The 20,092-nt window shown below is 18.6% G+C and overlaps 5 protein-coding genes across 5 annotated transcripts, besides 31 other annotated features; 2 read left to right on the top strand and 3 right to left on the bottom strand. All coding sequences in view use genetic code 6, as the record gives it.

Moving 5' to 3' along the window:
• Positions 1–2,433: 2,433 nt before the first annotated feature.
• On the bottom strand, positions 2,434–6,576 carry IMG5_007980 (hypothetical protein; the record flags this gene model as incomplete). Its single annotated transcript, XM_004039795.1, has 5 exons — positions 2,434–3,917; positions 4,016–4,426; positions 4,594–4,947; positions 6,046–6,378; positions 6,423–6,576. Coding segments are annotated over 5 exons (2,736 nt in total), but the record flags the coding sequence as incomplete, so codon positions are not given.
• Positions 3,922–4,005: a microsatellite.
• Positions 4,467–4,551: a microsatellite.
• Positions 4,470–4,564: a microsatellite.
• Positions 4,493–4,564: a microsatellite.
• Positions 6,577–6,660: 84 nt separating the features above from the next.
• Positions 6,661–6,705: a microsatellite.
• A 51-nt stretch (positions 6,706–6,756) lies between these two features.
• On the bottom strand, positions 6,757–7,185 carry IMG5_007970 (prefoldin subunit 2, putative; the record flags this gene model as incomplete). The annotated part of the gene is made up of 1 exon (XM_004039794.1): positions 6,757–7,185. One exon carries the CDS (start codon positions 7,183–7,185, stop codon positions 6,850–6,852), a length of 336 nt encoding a protein of 111 aa, XP_004039842.1. The 3' UTR covers positions 6,757–6,849.
• A 217-nt stretch (positions 7,186–7,402) lies between these two features.
• On the top strand, positions 7,403–7,756 carry IMG5_007960 (hypothetical protein; the record flags this gene model as incomplete). Its single annotated transcript, XM_004039793.1, has 1 exon — positions 7,403–7,756. One exon carries the CDS (start codon positions 7,403–7,405, stop codon positions 7,754–7,756), a length of 354 nt encoding a protein of 117 aa, XP_004039841.1.
• A 40-nt stretch (positions 7,757–7,796) lies between these two features.
• Positions 7,797–7,875: a microsatellite.
• Positions 7,799–7,887: a microsatellite.
• Positions 7,807–7,890: a microsatellite.
• A 626-nt stretch (positions 7,891–8,516) lies between these two features.
• On the top strand, positions 8,517–11,153 carry IMG5_007950 (hypothetical protein; the record flags this gene model as incomplete). The annotated part of the gene is made up of 8 exons (XM_004039792.1): positions 8,517–8,660; positions 8,741–8,970; positions 9,021–9,561; positions 9,602–9,896; positions 9,943–10,194; positions 10,286–10,428; positions 10,478–10,739; positions 10,781–11,153. 8 exons carry the CDS (start codon positions 8,517–8,519, stop codon positions 11,083–11,085), a joined length of 2,172 nt encoding a protein of 723 aa, XP_004039840.1. The 3' UTR covers positions 11,086–11,153.
• Positions 10,207–10,269: a microsatellite.
• Positions 10,433–10,471: a microsatellite.
• A 373-nt stretch (positions 11,154–11,526) lies between the features above and the next one.
• Positions 11,527–11,572: a microsatellite.
• Positions 11,573–12,475: 903 nt separating this feature from the next.
• Positions 12,476–12,564: a microsatellite.
• A 232-nt stretch (positions 12,565–12,796) lies between these two features.
• IMG5_007940 (hypothetical protein) lies at positions 12,797–15,049 on the bottom strand (the record flags this gene model as incomplete). Its single annotated transcript, XM_004039791.1, has 5 exons — positions 12,797–12,799; positions 12,956–13,239; positions 13,325–14,229; positions 14,489–14,826; positions 14,963–15,049. Coding segments are annotated over 5 exons (1,617 nt in total), but the record flags the coding sequence as incomplete, so codon positions are not given.
• Positions 13,282–13,323: a microsatellite.
• Positions 14,309–14,336: a microsatellite.
• Positions 14,323–14,483: a microsatellite.
• Positions 14,832–14,961: a microsatellite.
• Positions 14,852–14,961: a microsatellite.
• Positions 14,853–14,931: a microsatellite.
• Positions 14,892–14,961: a microsatellite.
• Positions 15,050–15,460: 411 nt separating the features above from the next.
• Positions 15,461–15,525: a microsatellite.
• Positions 15,476–15,547: a microsatellite.
• A 99-nt stretch (positions 15,548–15,646) lies between these two features.
• Positions 15,647–15,686: a microsatellite.
• Positions 15,687–15,700: 14 nt separating this feature from the next.
• Positions 15,701–15,734: a microsatellite.
• Positions 15,701–15,744: a microsatellite.
• Positions 15,745–16,395: 651 nt separating this feature from the next.
• Positions 16,396–16,500: a microsatellite.
• Positions 16,429–16,502: a microsatellite.
• Positions 16,463–16,502: a microsatellite.
• A 1,722-nt stretch (positions 16,503–18,224) lies between these two features.
• Positions 18,225–18,275: a microsatellite.
• Positions 18,276–19,535: 1,260 nt separating this feature from the next.
• Positions 19,536–19,606: a microsatellite.
• Positions 19,538–19,592: a microsatellite.
• A 134-nt stretch (positions 19,607–19,740) lies between the features above and the next one.
• Positions 19,741–19,821: a microsatellite.
• Positions 19,822–20,092: the final 271 nt, after the last annotated feature.

Here is a 20,092-nt window from a genome sequence, read left to right as displayed (position 1 = left end):
TTTTATAAAATAAAAGAAAAATATAAGATAATTTAAAAAATAAAAAAATATAAGAAATTAAAAATATATTATAAAAATACAAATATAGAAATATATAAATATTTATATTTTTATATATTATATAGATATATTTTTTTACATATGTTCATTTATTCTTTATATTTATTACTATATTATATAATTTTATTTTATCCATATTATAAATTATATTAAAAATTTTCTTTTTATTTTGCAACATTTGTATATATATATATCCCATATATTTTTACTATTATTTTTATTATAATTTTTATATCTTTAAATTATATTTTTACTCTTATATTTATATATTATACAATTTTTATAAAATTATTTCAATACCCTTTATTTATATCTCATATTTTATATAAAAATAGATATTTATTTAACCTTAGATAAATATATTCCTCTTTCTTTTATTTTTGGATAAGATATTAATAGTTCGTATATTTTTATTTAATTTAAAATATAAATTTGAAATCACATATTCTTATTATTATTTTTTTCTCTTCATTTGTATTATCTGAATATTTTATTTAATTGAGAAATTAAATAACAAATATATGATTATCTACTCATTATATTTATGTAATTTTTTAAAATAATTCTTTTAAATATAGAACCATTTTTTTTTATTTCCTTATAATATTTACATATATTTTATTTATTTATTTATTTGTATCTAATTGCTCATATTTCATTATTAATATTTGAATTTTCGATATATATTATAAAAAAAATAAACATGAACATTAATTACACATTTTTCAAAATATAAATATATAAAATTTTAATATTTTGCTATTTTGTTATTTTTTATTTTACAAATTTATATATTTATTAAAAATCAATTTTTCTTTCTGGTTTTTTGTTTATTATTAATATCTTAAACATCTAAATTATTCCAAAAATTATCTATAAGTTCTTTAAAATAAACATTTGTATTTTATTATTTTTTCTCGTCTTCTTTTTCTATTTAATATTATATATCTTACTCACCACCATCCTAATCATTCCATTCTTCTTTTTATTTTTTCTTAAACTCCCTAATTTCCTTATCTATGGCAGCATTATCACTCCCAATTGTATCTTTTTATTTCTTCTCAACTAAAATATAATCCCTATCCTCCACTCTAAGCGGTCTCATATGAGAAATCTTCAATGGCTACTAATAGAACCATTTTTTCTGCATAGAATCTTACTCGAAGCCTTTAAGTATATCCTAATCTCCATACTTTTCTAGTAGAGGTTCTCTAAAATTCTTCTTATTTAGCTTTAAATTAGGCTTATCTTCTTTAATATCGAATTTATATGGAATTTCCATTATATCTACTTAAAACTAGTCTAGTTCGGGGTCATTTTCGAAATATTCTAGTCCATTATCGAATCTTTGGAAATAAGTATTTTTGAAAATCTTTTATTTTTGGGTGTTTTCAGTTTATTATTAATACATAGATTCTTCATAATTAAAGTCTATTTTAAATTCTAGAACTATACTTAGTAAGTTTCTAATATTTTATTCCACGTTTTTTTTTTATTAGTAATTTCCTAAATTTTAGGTGTCCATTTTTATTTTATACGAGAAAGTTCGTATTCATTTCGCCCTTTTATTATTATTTATTCCTATAGAACTTGCAGTTCTTTATTGAATTCAAAAAGTAGCTTTTCTATAAGCTTTTTATAGTCATTTATGATATTTAAATATCTATCTAATTAGCTTAAATAGACTAAAAACTACTCCATTTTTATCAAATCGGGTATAGAGAACAATTTATCCCTCATTTCCATCTTTTTATCTTAGTATTATTCTCTCATATATTATATATCTTCCGAATCCATCTTATAATGAGTGTTAAAACCATGATTTATAGCCTCTAAGAGGTTTTTGTATTCAATTTCGTCATCATTTACGAAATTTTTTTAATTAGAAATTACTTGGAAATGCACTTGAATTAAATATAGGATATTTGCAGCTAAAAAATACTTAGATTTAATTTCAGGAATAGTATAAGATAATGAAAAAGTATTAATTTTAGTAATATTCATATTTTTGAGTTTTTATGCTTTTTCATATAGATTTTTAGACTGTAAAAACATCTATATAGACTTAGAAAATGACTAATATTATTCTTATAAATTTTCATTATTTTCATAATTTTCTTCCATTTTATTTTAACCACCATTTTTTATATGAAAATGATTATTATTATTAATTTCTAATTCTTTTGATAGACTTTCCTTTTTTTATTCTATAGTCTATAATAATAAGTACATATATTATTCTTCATCCATAAATTTCTTCATTTTTTTCACTTCGAAAAAATCTTCCTCTTAAGTATCCTCTTACGTACCCTAAAATTTCTCCAATTAAATTAAATATTCCTCTAATTCTTTAATATCTTCCTAAATACTAACATTAGCGTTATTTTTTTCAAAAACTTCATCTTAAGTCTCGAAGTTTTCATTAATTACTCTCTTAAAAATCTACTTATTATCTACTCTGACCCTTAGATTTTCATTTTCTATAAAATTAGGCATAATTCTTCTCATTTTATGTTACCTACTATATTTATAAATTTTACTTCTTTTAATTTAATCTAATTTATTCTCCAGTTTTTTAAATAAACTTCCCATCTAAAATTAATGCATATCCTCTAATTTTAATTCATTTTAAACTCTGGCTAAAATCTCGAAGTATTTCTTTATATCCTCTTCCAAAAAGCCTTCCCCGTCCCTATTTTAACCTTAAAATTTTCCCTCTACCATTTCTATTTTCCCAAACCCTTCCAAATCCTATGGAAAGCTTAAATTTTCGATTTCTTTAGCAAATTTAGCCAATCTCATTCCCCACAAATATGCAGCAATAGATCCTCTATACGAGGTTATATTATTCCTCCTGAGTGTTTCTTTTTATTATTCCGACATTTCATATTATCTGTAAAGCATCATTTATTTAGCTACTTCTTCAAGGAAAAATCCTCCTATATATTCCTGCACATCAAAAATTTGACTAGGTCTTTAAACGTTTTTTTTTTCTTCTTCGAAGTTCTTATAATCAGGCATTAATCTATATTAATAAGTCAAGGGACATCTTTGCATATATTTATTATTAATCACTGAATAAAACCATGAAATTAAATAGAAATCGTTCTAAATACTCCCAAAAGAAGCATCTTAATTGAAACTAGACTAAAAATCGTAAATTCTGATTTCGAATTCCCCTAAATCATCTGAATTAACGTGAAAATGCACAAAATCTTTTGAATAAAGTATATTTTAAATCTATATTTCTTCCATAATAGGTTTTTCAGGATGTATACTAGTCGCAAAAGTGCTCTCTAACATAAATCTAATTACCATTTTTTAATCTTCTATATTAAATTCCTTAACCTCATTTCCCGAAAAAGCCCTAAGTTTCGGATTAATAAAACTTTGAGCCAAATCATGTGAATTATCTGTATGGCATGGAATCAGCATGTTTTTTAAAGAGAGTATATTAATAGGCTCTATTTTTATATTTTTATCATTAAGCTTGAAATCTTACAAAAATGCCAACATTTCTTTCCTACCAGCCGGTTTTACACAAGAAATAATATAAAAAGGGGTTGTAGTATAAGAAGTGTATATTTATTCAGTTTAACTAGATTAAGTCTTTAAAACTTAAATCGATTCAATAAATAAACGAGCATCTAAAGGATTATTTATTACTTTTTAGCATTTATACCAAACTTTAAATTTCATTTTTTATAACATTTTCTCTACTTGACTTATATATTGAATGTATTAAGGTTTTAAGATTAAATGAATTAGTTATATAGAAGCACATTCAGGCATAAAAATAGAAACAATTTACTCGGTAGTTATTTCATCTTTTGGAGAATATATAAAAAAATTGTATCCTATTATAAATATAAATATATATATATATATATATATATATATATATATATATATATATATATATACATATATATATATATATTATATCTTGTTTTACTCTCATTATTTACATCTTCTATAATACTAATTCTTTTTTAAGGATTATATTTTTTTCCTAGATTTACTTCTTTATTATGTTAGGGGTTGTAAAACACTTAATTTGATTCTTTATTTATAAAAATATTATTTATTTCATCATCATATTCATCATCTTATAAAATTAGCTTTTCTATGTTAAAAAAATCTTTAATTCCACTAAACATATTTAAATTTGTATAAGATTAAAATACATTATAAAATTATTTTTGAATTTTTTCATTAAATGTTAATCCTCCCTAATTGTGTTCTACATATAGTTCTTCTAAAAAATTTGTCTTTGATAATTTTAGACCAGTATTACATCCATCAGATAGAATTTCAACAGCTTTAATACCTCCAGGCTTAGTTAATAAAACAATTAAAACAAACCCTTTTAATATTATAATAAAATAAATATAAAAAATAATATAAATATATATATATATATATATTAATATATAATATTTATAATATTTATAATATTTATAATATTTATAATATTTATAAATATATAATTATGTATATATTTTTTGTTTTTTATTTTTATATCTTTATTACCTTCAGTCATCATATTAATGTAAGACTACCTATTAGCAGAACTAATATTTTCTAAATTTGCTAAAATATTAACTTGTTTTTAAGTAAGTATAGCAAAAACCTTATTGACAATAATAAAGTCATTGATTCTAAAGATATTCAAAATAAGTTCATCTAATTTACTTTTTACAACAATCGGTCTAATTACAATAGCAATTCTTTACGAATTATTTAATTATTTACATAAATGAGTAGCAATATTATCATTATCATACTAATCGGTAATTCTATATACATTAGGTATATTATTACTGATAGTAGTATATGTAGGTGGTCCTATTTTTGCACAAATCTTAATATTTAATTCATTTGTTCCTATTTAACAAAATTAAAGAAAAGATTCCCTTTTGAAATTATCTTCGTCTATAAAATCAAAAGCTTTATAAAGTTATTATGGCTAACAATCAAATTATTCAGAGACTACTTGGAAATTATTAAAATCTAAATAATCTCTAAGTCTTCCATCATTTATTTATATTTCTCTTTCTTTTATTTGGTTTTTTTTTCTTCTTCTTGTTTCTTCATTCAATGATTTATCTTAATCTGCCTATAAAAGTACACTCCTATGCACATGTTAAGCTAAAATAAACGTCTAATATGTAATTTTAAAGAAATCCGGGAAAAGTTACTAACAATCGATAATTCCTTTATACTTATACTTACTCGAATAATAATAAACAAACTCCTAAGGCATTTAATTTTAAGCTGAAACCAGAAATCTTCTAAACTACGTATATGGGTTGGTATATTTAGAAGAAATCAATAAAATAAAGACTTTAGCATTTTGTATATATTTTTAGTGTAAATTAATAACTTTTTCGAATTTTTTTTCTATTTTCTCCTTATATTTTAAATAAAGTTATAGTTTATATAAATCTTTTTCATTATTTAACATATTGATTATAGAATTCGCCTTTTAATTCTATATTTTTGTTTCCTCGTTTCTAAAAACCTTAATAAAGCTTAAAAACTCTTCCATCTCATTTTTCGCAACTGGTTTTTTTATCGAATAAATCTTCTTTTCAATTAGTTTTTCCTTTAACTAGTTTGCATTACAATCATAATAACTCATTACATCAAAACACCCTTCATTTAAAATTTATACCATTTTTTCCAAATTAGCATTATATATAGTCTCTTATTATTATCTTTTCCTAATTTAATACTCAGGAACTGGATATTTTCTAAATTTATCGGTATTCGCATCTTTTTCTTAAGGCCAAACTAAAAAAATACTTACTAAAGACTTAAAATTAAGCTGTTTCGATTCTATATATTTTCCACTAATTTCCTAACTTAATTAATTTGAAAAGGAAAATTCTTATTCAGGAACTTCATGCAGATTCATGGGACATTTACAATTTAAACACGAAAAAAGCTCAATTCCTTAATAAGATTTTATATTATAACTACCTCTATATTATACACATGCTTTCATACATTCAGGCATCATACAACGTCCTCGAGTAACTCCAAATAGATTTAAATAATTATAATTTTCCTCTTTTAATGCTGTATTATCTATTTCTTCTAGCTTTTTATCGATTTCTTAGGCCGACATCTTTTCTATTTCTTTTGTTTTTTCCTATTTATAGTCATTTAAGATTTTGTCTTTACGAATATTTATATTTTCTTATTAATATTATTCCTAATTCAATTATTTTGATTATTCCTTTAAGGTTTTCTCGAAATCAGTATGGAATATTACCCCTGTTTCTTTTGTTTCTTTTTAATTGTTGTTCACTTCTAAATTTTTATTTTAAAATATTATTTATCTATTCGATTTTTACCTTTTTCTCGTAAAGCATTAATTATTGGTTAAACGTTTTTTTAAACATTTTTTAGTAATAAATCGGAAGGTTTATAATTTATTCTTCTTTCGATTTCTTTTTATTTTAGATCTTCTTATATCTCTTCTTCCGTTTTAGGAAGATAACCTTTCATAATGCTTTTTGTAAACATATATAAAATTTATTGATAACCTTTTTTATTTAATTATTTTTTTGATTTTTTTTTTTTAAAAAAAAAAAATTATTTATTTATTTTTTTTAAATTTTTTTTTTTTTTTTTAAACAAAAAAAAAAAAGATTTTTTTTTTATAAAAAACAAAAAATAAATTTCCATTAAAAAAAAAAACAGAAATAATTTATCATTTTTCATTTTAAATAAATTATTTATATATATAATTTCTTTTCGAAAAATAAAATAAATAATTAATCAAGCTAAAACCGATGTTTTTTTAGTTCCGTCATCTTTTTTACCGAAATTGTCTCTATTAGGTCTCAAATTATATTAGTTTTCGAATTCCAATAGAGCCTTTTCTTTATTTTATAAAGCAGTTTAATATGTAATTCCTGTTTTGTCAAAAACTTCGACATTTTCCTTTAATGATTAAACTACTTCTCCTAAAGTTCTTTCTACTAAAACACCTCCAACTAATCTCCAACATTTTCTGTCATTTTCCAAGTTTTTAATGGTATCTAAAACCAATGTATTTTCTCGCTTTTCTTCTTCTATATCCATTGATGTTCTTAAAATTTCACTATATTCCATTTTTAATTTATTATATTATTATAGCACTTCTTAAGAAATTTATGATTATTCCATTTTTTTGTATTTTTTGTTTTTTTAAGATTTATTTATTTTTTCTTTTTGTAAAATTAATAATTATATATATATATATATTTTAGCTTACAATATATAAAATTTTTGTTAATGAAAATAAATAAATAAATAATTAATAATTTTATCTAAAAAAATAAAAAAAAATATGGGAAATTAATAATAATAAGAAAATAATTTTAAATATTAAAATTATACAAGACCCAATTTAAATAAAGATGAAGTTATAATGATAAAAAATGTTTTTGATTCACTTGACCCTGAAACTGGAATGATTAAAGTTTCAAATTTAAGACAAAGATATTAAGATTCATATGATAAAAATAAATACGATTAGATTATTGGCATGAAACAAGTACTTAATTTTGATGAATTTTACGATATAATGGCAAATGATATAATAGATAAAAAATTAAAATACGGAAATATATAATTTGATTCATAAGGTTTAGATACTGATTGTTTATTTTGTCCCACAACAAATAATTAAAAAATAAATTGATAAATATATATATATATATAAATAATTTTAATAATGTAAGTAAAATAATAATATATAAAATATATATATATATATATATATATTTAAATATATATATATATAATATATATATATATATATTTATATATTTATATTAATTATGTTTTATTTTATGCAAATTATTTAATATTATTTACATATTTTTTTTTTAAGAAAAAATAAACTATATATATTTTTAGTCTTTCTAATTCTTTAAAAATGCCTTAATTTTTTTTTTTAATTATTTATATATTTATGTAGTAAAATAAAGATTTTATAAATTTAGAAATAAATTAGTAATTTATATATATATATATATAAATTTAAATACCAAATTAAAATTATAATTCGATTTCTTTATTTCATATCTTATCTTTATATGATATAAATATTTATTTAATTAATTGTTTTAATTCAAAAAAATCAATAAAATAAATTAGTAATATATAAATTTATTACATATATCATATATAATAATTTATAAAAATTTATGTAATTCTTTTATTCCTTTGTTTTATTTAATTATATTTTTCTTCAATATATAATAAATCATATTAAATACTGTTGTTTAAAATTGATATTTTTATTTTTTTTCGTTTACAAAAAAAATAAAATACTAGTATTGAAAATTTCAACATTCATTAATATTTTATTATAAATAAAATTCTAAAAACGAAAATAATTACTTATTTATTTATTTTTAAATTAATAAAGAAAAAAAAATCATTTAAATTAAATAAAAATGGGTTGTGGTACCTCAAATGATTCTAAAGAACCTCGTAATTTAGACGAAGAAGATTTGTAAATGGAATATAATGATAAACGTGAAAATGCTAACGGACAAATAGTAAATAAGTATTAAGTTAAAGAAAATAAACCTGAAGAAGTAAATAAAATAATATTTATATATGTATATATACATATACATATATTTTTTTTAAACAAAAAACATACTTAAAAATATAGGATTAAGGTTTATTTGAACTCTAAGAAAAAGAAGAAGGAGAATAATTTATGGCTGTAAAACCCTGGATAGGTGTTTTAAAAGAACCATCAAATCGTAAAAAAACACCCTTAAATAATAATAAATTAATAAAATAAAAAAAGGCTCCTTAAAATAATGCATTTCCTCCATAATAACATTTAAAACTAGAATATGTAAACGGTTACAGATGTGAAAACACAAGATAGAATTTGTAAATAAAAAATGCTTAAAATAATTTAATAAATATAATATAAAATATAGATACTATACATCCATGCCTAATAAAATTGTATATTTTTCCGCTGCCGTTGGTATAATATTAGACACATCTACAAACAATTAAGAGTTTTTCGGAGACGGTCTAGTAACTCCTAACCTCTAAGGTCACAATGATGATATCGAATGTTTGGATATAAGCAGAGATGGAGATACTGTAGCGACTGGTTAGAGGGGATAGAATCCTTTAATATACATATGGAGTGCCAAAACTAAAAAAGTAATTCACAAAATCCAATAAGGAAGGGGTAGTAGACTTGCCAAATGTATAAAATTCTCGCCAGATGGCAAATATTTATTTTCTGTAGATGAGAGTAATGATCATTGTATACATGTATATGACGTATCTTCTGGATAGAAACTTTCTATGGACAAAACAGGAAATGAGACTATTATGGATATTGATACTAGTGGAGGTAGTTATGCATGTATTTTAGCTAGAAAAAGTGGTTGTGCCTTTATAGATTTCAATGGAAATTATTTGAAGGCTTCTAGAGGTATTTTTGGTGCTTAAACTAAAATTGATGTATTTTTTATTTTTTAATACATAGAAATATTATATATAGATGTTAAGTGTAGCTTTTCATAAGGATAATGCAGGAATAAGCTTTTCAGGATCTTCTAAAGGTTCAGTTTATATATGGAATGGAAATTAAGCTGCCAAGGAGATTTAATTACATAATGGAGCTATACATGCGATTAGTGTAAAAGATGGATTAATGTTTTCAAGTGGAGCTATTGATAAATAATTGAAAGTTTTAGATGTTAATACTTATGAGATATAAGCTTCACATTAATTATCTAATTGTGCAAGGGCTATTGATTATCATAATGGAGTTATTTTAGTTGGAACTAGAAACGGTAAAAAAAAATTTCACGCTGTTTATTTATATAACAAAAATAAAAGGATGTATATAATAAATTAATAATGGAGAAATTAATACATTGATGAATGGACATTCGACCGGAGAAACATGGGGTTTATATGTCGATAAGAAAACAGGATATGTAAAAAATATTATAGAATATATATATAAATAAATATATTAGGTAATTACAAGTGGAGATGATAACAAAGTACTAGTTTTTAATCCTGAAATAAATAAAGTTATACATTAAGGCACTATAAATCCTATACCAGGAATGAAAAAAAAAATAGGTTATAAAAAATTATATATATATATATATATATATATATATATATATATATATATTTATATATATACATAATATAAAAATTTAATATATAGGTTGTGCTTCTACCCTTTCATTATTTCCACCAAACTAATGTTCACGTGCAGTAACAATAAACCATGTTAATGGACATGTAGCAGTAGCCACAAATGATGGATATCTCTCAATAAGATAAAGCATATAAGATTTAGATACTAAAGTAATAAATAATAATAATAAAAATTAAAAAAAAATTATAAAAAAAAAAGATTTACGAAAATTAAATTTCAAATGAATGGATTGAAGTAATGCATTTTTCACCAGATGGAAATTTCCTTGGTATAGGATCGCATGATAATAATATATATATATTAAGTGTAAACAACAATTACGAATAAGTAGCAGTATGTTCTAAACACAATTCTTTTATTACTTCATTTGATTGGTCATGTGATGGATAATATATTTAATCTAATTGTGGGGCATATGAGTATCTTTTCTTTTAAGTTTCTAATGGATAATAATTACAATGTATTTTATTTTTATTTATTATTTTAAAAAATAAATATAAGCTGGTGCATCTTAATTAAGAGATGAATAATGGTATAATTTTACATGCAAATTAGGATGGCCAGTTTAGGGTGTTTTTCCTCCATCTACTGATGGCTCACATGTAAATGGAGTTTCGAGAAGCAATAATAAGTAGATATTTGCTGTAGGAGATGATTGGGGATTTGTTAATTTATATAGAAATCCATGTTTGAAAGGGAATAAATGCTTAAGTTATAGGGCACATTCCTCACATGTTACAAAATATAATTTGATAATGAAGATAAATATGTGTACTCAGTAGGAGGATATGATAGGACATTAATGAAATGGAAAGTATAATGAGTTTTTTGTTAATTTTTTTATTTCTATAATTTATAATTTATTTATTTATTTAAAAAAAAAAAAAAAATTAAATAAATATTTGTTATTTTATTTCAAAGTAAATATCATTCTTATAAATTTAATTCATTTGCTATGTTTTTTTAAATAATAAATATATAAATAATTTATTTTTATATATAAATTTATACTATTATTTTAGTTAATTTAATTATGATCTTAATAATTAATTAAACTAGCTTTTAATGAACTTTTCTATGATATTTTAAATTATTTTCTCTTTTTATAATAAATAACTCCAAAAACAATTGCCAATATAAGACTAATACCACTCAAAACGGAAAACGAAATAAAAATATTTTTATTTAAACTTCGATTATAAGATATATCTTCAAAATATGAATCCATCTAAAAATTTTATAAGTAAATATATATATATATATATATATATATATATTTATATATATATATATTATTTTTTACTGTATAATCATTAAAATTCATATTATATTCCATTATATAAAATGGAACGTAAATTTTCCTTTTTACATGTGGTTAATCAAATAATAAATTGGGTTCAAGTAAAAAATTAAACTATATTAAATAAATAATTTTTATTAAAATAATAATATACCTATTAATTTTAAGAAAACTTAACTGTTTTTCCTGTATAAGGTTCAACATAAAAAACCGAAGATTTTTCATTTTAAACTAAAGAATTATTACATTATTTAATATTAACTCCATCAATATTTATTTTTTTCACTATTTCCTAATTATTAATATTCCCAAAATATAAATCTGATACATAACTTCCATCAAAAAGTGAACTTTTCATATTAATAAACCCATCTTAATCTTCGAATTCTTATTAATCACTTACTGAAGGTTCATATTTATATTTATAAACATCATATTCTTTATAAGAAGTTTTTTCGTTTTACTTTAATTCATAAACTCTACATTATTAATCATTAAAATATAATAGACTATTTCCATCATTTATTTTTGTTTAAAAACCAAATCCATTACTTCCTTTTACCTAAAATTATAAATAAATATAATATTTTTATTAATTTATGTATATATATATATTAATATATTAACTGTTTTATTTAAATTATAAGGTAAAACATAAGACCATATAGTTTTTGAATTAGAATTAGGATTTGCATAAACTATATATTTTTTATAAATAATATCATTCCCTAAAATTTTTTTGTGATTATTTAACAAATTAATATCTTCAATTCCTGTATTTATCCAATTAACTTCATTTGATTGTAAATTTTATGCTAAATTCCAATTATTTTTTTATAATATATATATTTTTTCTGAAATCCAAGGTTGACCTCCATCTACTAATCGCCATTATTTATATATATATATATATATATATATATATATATATATATATATATATATATATATATATATATATATATATATATATATATATATATATTTATTATTATTTTACCTTTGCCATTTAATATTTATCTTTATATCCCCAAAGTAATTCTTATGAAAACTTTTTTATATATAGGCCTCCAAATAATTCTTCTATTAATATATGTTTTAAATATTCAAAAACATAATTTGCATCTTCTTTTTAAAGATTAAATATTTGTTCATTTTTCCCTTACTTTATTTACAACACGAAGTCTAATATTTAACTAAAAACTAATAGACTGTTATCACTATATTATAAAAGAGAAATATTTTAATCTTTCATTTAAATTTCTTTTCCGAAAAACTTCTTTAAATAACTATTTATCTCAGGTATTATTTTACCATTATTAAATATTTTCTTATATTTTTTTGTAATTAAAATAAATATATTTAAATATATATACTTTGTCATTATCCCATTCTAGTAAAGAATCTGCATTATCAGATTTATAAAAATATTTAGAAGGTAAATTATTAATAATATTTCCATATAAAATCTATTAAATACCTAATTCATAAGCACTACAAGCAATAGGACATTAATATTATTTTTATAATACATTCTAAATATCATTTAATAATAAAGCATATTTAGATTTTTCTTAATTATATAATAAAAATGCTAATTAATCATTTGTAATTTAAAAAATTAAAAGTAAATCATTCCATATTTGAGATCCTTATTTACCTAAAATATATATAAAAAAAGAATAAAAGTATATAAAAATACATATATATATTTATATATAAAAAATATATATATATATATATACCTAAAAAAGCCTATACAAATATAAAATTATTTTCGAAATTTGCACTTATATCATATTATTAGAAATATTTATTTTTGCAAATTTTCTCCCCTATATCTTTTAAAATTTCTTCCTAAAATAATTTTTCACATTTAATATCTTAAAGTTATTTATATAAAGATCTCGCATATAGACTTTAAAGTAAAAAATCACTAAATTTATTCAAAAATTTCGGAAAAGATTTATATATGAGCCAAGCTAAAGTCGTAGTTTCCTCATTTGCTATATTCGGGTATAAATTTTCCTTTTTGACTAGATTTTTCTCGAAGTAATCTATATAAGTTACTAAGTCTTTAGCTTTTTAGATATTATAGAGTTTCAAATTATAATTAATAAGTCCAAAATTATCTTTATTATTATAAAATTAGGCCATATTATAATAACTAATGATACTAACACTTGCCGCAGGATCATTAGGATCTAACATATCCCCTGTATTTTAATCCACAGACAATAATTACATTCCATCATTGGCATTTAAAGAACCTTTCTCCAAATAAATACCCAATTCAGCGTTTTTAGGAATAGTAGAATTCAAATCATGAAACGAAAAATTCAAAGGATTTTTCATATGTTTAAAAATTCTCTTCGTAGTTAAAATACCGGAAGCCCATTAAGAGCTTACTAATTCATTTTCTGTACAAAAAATACCTCCCATACATACACTTTATGAATATTCATATATAGAATCTGAAACAGTACCATTTATTAAAATTGCTAGTTTATTTAACATAGAACTTTTTCCGGAAAGTTTAAGCATAAGATCATCTTCTATTTTTAAAGCTTTTTTTATTATTTGGAAATTTGGATGGTATTAGTATTGACGACTTAAAGCTATTTTTACCCATTCTGCTAATGATTTTTAACTATTTTATTTTTATTATAAATTTTATGTCTTTTTTTTTTTATACTTTATTTATTTATATATGTATTTAGGTTATTAATTATATATATATATATATATATATATATAGGTTTTTTAGATGATTTTAATTTATTTAAAAAATTTATATATATATTTATTTTGGCTTTTATTTATATATATATATATGTTTTTAGAATATTTTAAGTTATTTTAAAAATTTATATATATTTATTTTTTGGCTTTTATTTATATATAATTACCTTTTCCAGCCAAATTATTAATTATTCCATATTTGATCTTATAAAATTTAACTTATTTACAAAGGTTAGAAAATTGCTTTTTTGACATAATCTAAATCTCCTATATTGAAAATTTACATGACTTTGGCATAATAAGTAGGGAGTGAATCAATCATTTATTGTTTTAAATTATAAAGAAAAACAGGCGTTTTTCTAGCCGGAGGAGCAAATACTTCCTCGTAATAGTTTTTTAATAATCCATAATTAATAGTAGTTATTTCCTCATTATATTATTATTAAATTTAATTAAAATTATCTATTAAAGATTCATTTTTAAAATATGATGCATATCCATTAGTCTATGTATATATAAAAATAAATAAAAAAATATAAAAATAAATATAAATATAAATTTGTATATAAAATATAAATATATATATATATATATATATATATATATATATTATATTTATATTTATTTATATATATATATACTCCTGTTAATAATGAAACGTTTTCAAATTTGAATGTATAATTATAATAATAAGGTTAGCTTAATTTCATATTTATTTCATCACCTATCTTTAAATATATTTTAAATAAATATTAATATATAAAATATTTAATTTTTTATATTTAATACACCAAATGGTAAATCATTAATATCTTAATTTTATTATTTTTAGATTTAAAAAAGTCTTATTGTTTTATTTAAAAAAACATTATTGTATCCTGGATATTCACCCCATTCTTTAAATTTAGTACTTTATTGATAAATATATTTTTATAAATTTAATTTATTTTTTTCATTTTTTATTAAATTACCTAGTTAATTATGAAGTTTATAAAATTAATGTATCTAAAGAATAATTTAAATAAAAATAAACTACTAATCCTATACTTAAAAAAACAATAAACAATCCTAAAAAGACGCAAGTAAGGTTTTTAAATATTGTAATTTTCATTTAGATTATGTTTTGTAAAATATATAAAATTATTGTTATTGATTTATTATAATAAGTATTATTATTATTATTAATATTATTATTATTATTATTTATTTTTTATTTATATTTTATTTATAAAAGAAATAAATATTATCTTCATTATTTTTGTAAATAAACTATATAAATTATCTTTTTAATAATATTATTAATATTTTTTATAATGTTTATTCTTATTTTTTTTTTGATATAATTTTTTTTTTGTTATTAATTTTACAGTAATAAATTGTTTTTTTTTTTATTTTTATTTTTTTTTTTTATTTAATATTTTTTGTTAAAAAAAAATTAAAATCTTTTTTATTGTAGTTTTTTCAATTCTCATCTTCCCAAAATTCTTATAAAATATCAACAATATCATTAAGTTTTATATATTTTTTAAATGGTTAATAAGGAGGTCTTTATTATTAAATTATATCATAAATAAATTATAAATCTTTTGGTTATATTTATCCATAAATTTCATAATTATTAGGAGGATTTTATTTTTATTGATTCGGATTTGTCCATTGAGCTCGTATTTTATTAAATAATTATTTTCCAGATTTTTCATTATCATCTTAAATGCTATTTTATTTTTACATGATGTAATAATAATATATATAATTTTTTTTTTTTTAAATTATTATTTTAAAATTCAAATATTATTATTATTTTAAGAAATTTTAATTTATATTTTATTTATTATTTAAAATATTCATTTTGATATATTAAAATATTTCAATTCATATTTAAAAACTATAAAAATATTATGTTCGAATATACAAATTGTTTTATTGATTATATAAGTTTGATAGTAAAATATATGTATAATAAATAAATTTTTTATATATATATATATATAAAAAATATTATAAAATTTCAAAACTATTTTTAATATCTAAAAGTATTACTATTATATTTTTCCATATGATTAGTATTATTTTTTATTTATAATATTTTCTAATTATCTATAAAATTTTTAATATATATTAAAATATGTAAAAATATATTAATATATTTATATATATATTTATAAATATTTATATATATATGACATAAAAAAATATATTTACCTCTACAAAAAGTAAAAACATTAGATAATTATTTTTTTTCTAATTTTAAATTTTAATTATATTTTTATTTATTATTATTAACATTAATTTTATATAAATTTAAAGAAATTTTAGGTTTATCTAAACTTTAATTTTGCTATTATGATTATATACTATTTTTTGATTATCTGTTTTTTTTTTAAGATGAGATAATATTATTCAAAGACTAATTTTATATTTAAATTTTTTGTTAATTTTTTAATTTATTTACTTCGATTATTTTTTATTTATTCATATTTTATTAACTTTATTATTTTTAGAGTGGACTAGTAGACCTATTATTTCTTTAACTTTACTATATAATAATTTATTAAGTTTATATATTTTTTTGCATATTGTCTTTTGCTTACTATCTCATTTAATATGTTTTTATTTCTTCGTTTTCTAAAAAACATATTTCTTTGTATCTATTAAATTCTGATAAACCCTTTATTTTAATAGACATAATTTAATATCTTAAATATATTTATTTATTACTTCTTAAATAAAATTAGGGTTAGGTTCATCTATTAATTTAAGACTGGATAAATTCGATTAAATTAGTTTTTAATAATTACCTTTATTACAGATAGGATTATTCTAAATATTAATTAATATTACTTTTTGATTATTTCTTTAAACTTAAATTTAATGAATACTATCAATAAGATTATTTTATAAGTCAATTTATTTTAATTAGTTATTATAATTAATATTAATTAACGAAATTTAATTATAACAGCCATAAAATTCTTTTAAATTAATTAAATTTTCGAGTCCATTTAAATTTTAAATCGAATTATAAGAAACATTAAGAAATTCTAAGCTTTTACATTTCTATAAAAACTCTATATTTTTTAAATTATTAAAAGCCAAATTTAACACTACTAAATTCTCATTAAAAAAAGAGCAAATTCCATACAACTTTTCAATTTAACTAAATGAAATTTTCAAAGCTTATAAATAATTTAAATATTATTTAAATATATTAGACTACAAAATTTAAATATGGTATTTATTTTTGTTCAAATACTCCAGTTTTATTCCTATAAAAGGACATTTATTATAATCATATACTATATGATTTTTAATTTATTCAAGTAATTGTTTTTAATCTGAAGATTAAGTTATAATTTATTCTAATTAAAAAACGGTTTCTTTAAAAGTAAGTTTTTCGTTATTTTCTCGTCCAAAAGTCTGATTAAGAATACTAGTATTATTTTCTTAATTTTTAATATTAATTTTTAAATAATCGTTAAACGAGAACATTTTTTAAAAATCATCTTCTTTATTTGAAAAAAAAAATTATTTTTAATATTTTTTTCTTTTTCCAAAAACTCCTAATTAATATCAATATAATCTGAAACAATTACATTTCTAAATTCCGAATCATAAATTTTAGACTTAGATAAGTTTTTATTTTAATGAATAGGAGAATCAATAGTATTATTCATCTATTTATTTCCTTATATATTATTAGAAACTAATTATTATTTTAAAGGTGATATTATTTATTCTATAAGATTCTCTTATTTGTTTTATTTGTTTAATTTCTATTAATATTCATACTATTAATAAAGTATTTCAGATACATTTATATATTCTCCTTTATTTATTTACTATTTTCCTCCTCCTTAAACTTAATTATTTAGACTGTCTATATTATTATTAATTTAGGTTTTATATTATTATTATTATTATTATTATTATTATTATTATTATTATTATTATTATGTACTATAATTAAAATTATTTTCTTTTTATAAATTAAATTAAGTTTTCTATTTTTATTAACTTTAGTTTATTTAAGTATTTTTTTTTTAACTTTTATTTAAAGGACTAATTATATTTACTTGTGATTTATTTAAGACTACATTTTCCTTATTATTTACCTTTAAATTAACATTTTATCTTATTAAACTACTACTATTTATTGAACTATTACTGTTATTTATATAACTATTAGTATTAGAAGTGTTATTTAAAGGGGGACATTTCTATAAACGGATTATTATTTCTTCATTAGAATTTTAATCTTTACAAAGAGTATTTATTAAATCAAAAATTTGGTTTTAGGACAATTCTTATATATTCTAATAGGCCAAAGCTTTTATAAAAGAATTTAAATTAATATAATTTTCATTATTATATATATATTTTTTTGAATTAATTAATTAAAACAACTATTTTTTTATTTTATTTTTAAATAAATTATAGAAATAATAAACTATTTTTTTTTTTTTCTTTACTTAATTTTATCTTTTAATTATTTCATTTATAAACTATTTAGAATCAATTTTTTAAATATTTAATTATTTAAAAATTTCTTAAATAAAAATACTTAATTAATTATTTGAAATAAACGCCTTTTATAAGTTTTCAATATTACTATTATTTATATTATTTTCTTATTCGAATTCTTATTTATTTATTATTTTAATCTTCTTTTAATTCGGTTTATTATATAATTATTATTCAAATGGTGACATATTAATTTATTAAAATTAAGCTTTATGTTCATTATTGATCAATTATAAATCGAAATTAGACTAATTAGATTAAAAATTATTAAAAGAAGAAGACACACAAGTAGAATTTATAGAAGAATTAGTCATATTTTATTTTGATTGGTTTATTTTTTCAATTACTTAGTCTTTTAAAGAAAAGAAATGTTAAGGTTATTATTATTATTTTAAATTTTAAAATTCAATATTAATTTTCTTATTTATTTACTCAGCAAAATGCTTTAATTTCTAAATATGATTTTAATTAATATCTAAATTTTTATTAGAAAAAAAAAAAAATGATTTTACAGTTTCCAGTTAGAATTAAATTTTAAATATTATTTTATTCGTTTAAAATATCAAAAAAGATAGTAATTTACTATTTTTAAAAAAAAAAAATATAAAATAAAAAAGAAAAATTTGTATTACTTCAATTTTATTATTAGTCAAGTCTATTTGTTTTATATAAATATCATTCTTTATAAAAATAAAATATATATATAAAGATATATATATGTATATATAAATATATATATAAATATATATAATAAATTAATATAATTATTTTTATAAAGATTTTTATTTACCTATATGGAATTTATAAATGGATGTATTTCAATGTCTGTTAAATTTAGGTTTTTAAATTAATATAAACATAAACATTTTAATCTACATAATATTAAATATGTGAATTAATATATAAATATATATAAATATATATAATAATATATATATATATATATATATATATATATATATATATATATTTATATATACTTTCAATTGATTGTTTGAATATGTTTATAATTTTCGGATTAGGTGTTATATCTTCTTCTAAACAATTTTTTATATATGCTTACTTAGTTTAATGTAAATTTTATTTAAACTAAACTTTAATTTAATTTTTTTTAATTTTTTTATATAAATATTAAAAAATGTTTATATTACTTGTTTAATAACTGTCATCTAATTTATTCATTTAAGTATTATATTTATTAAAATAAATGTAAAAACTATTTTTATTTAAAAATTATAAAATTTATCAAT

The sequence above is a fragment of the Ichthyophthirius multifiliis genome (assembly GCF_000220395.1).
Source record: "Ichthyophthirius multifiliis unplaced genomic scaffold scaff_1120509249490, whole genome shotgun sequence".
NCBI lineage: Eukaryota > Ciliophora > Oligohymenophorea > Hymenostomatida > Ichthyophthirius > Ichthyophthirius multifiliis.
Note: the sequence above shows the minus strand (reverse complement) of the source record. Positions and strands in the feature narration are given on the sequence as shown.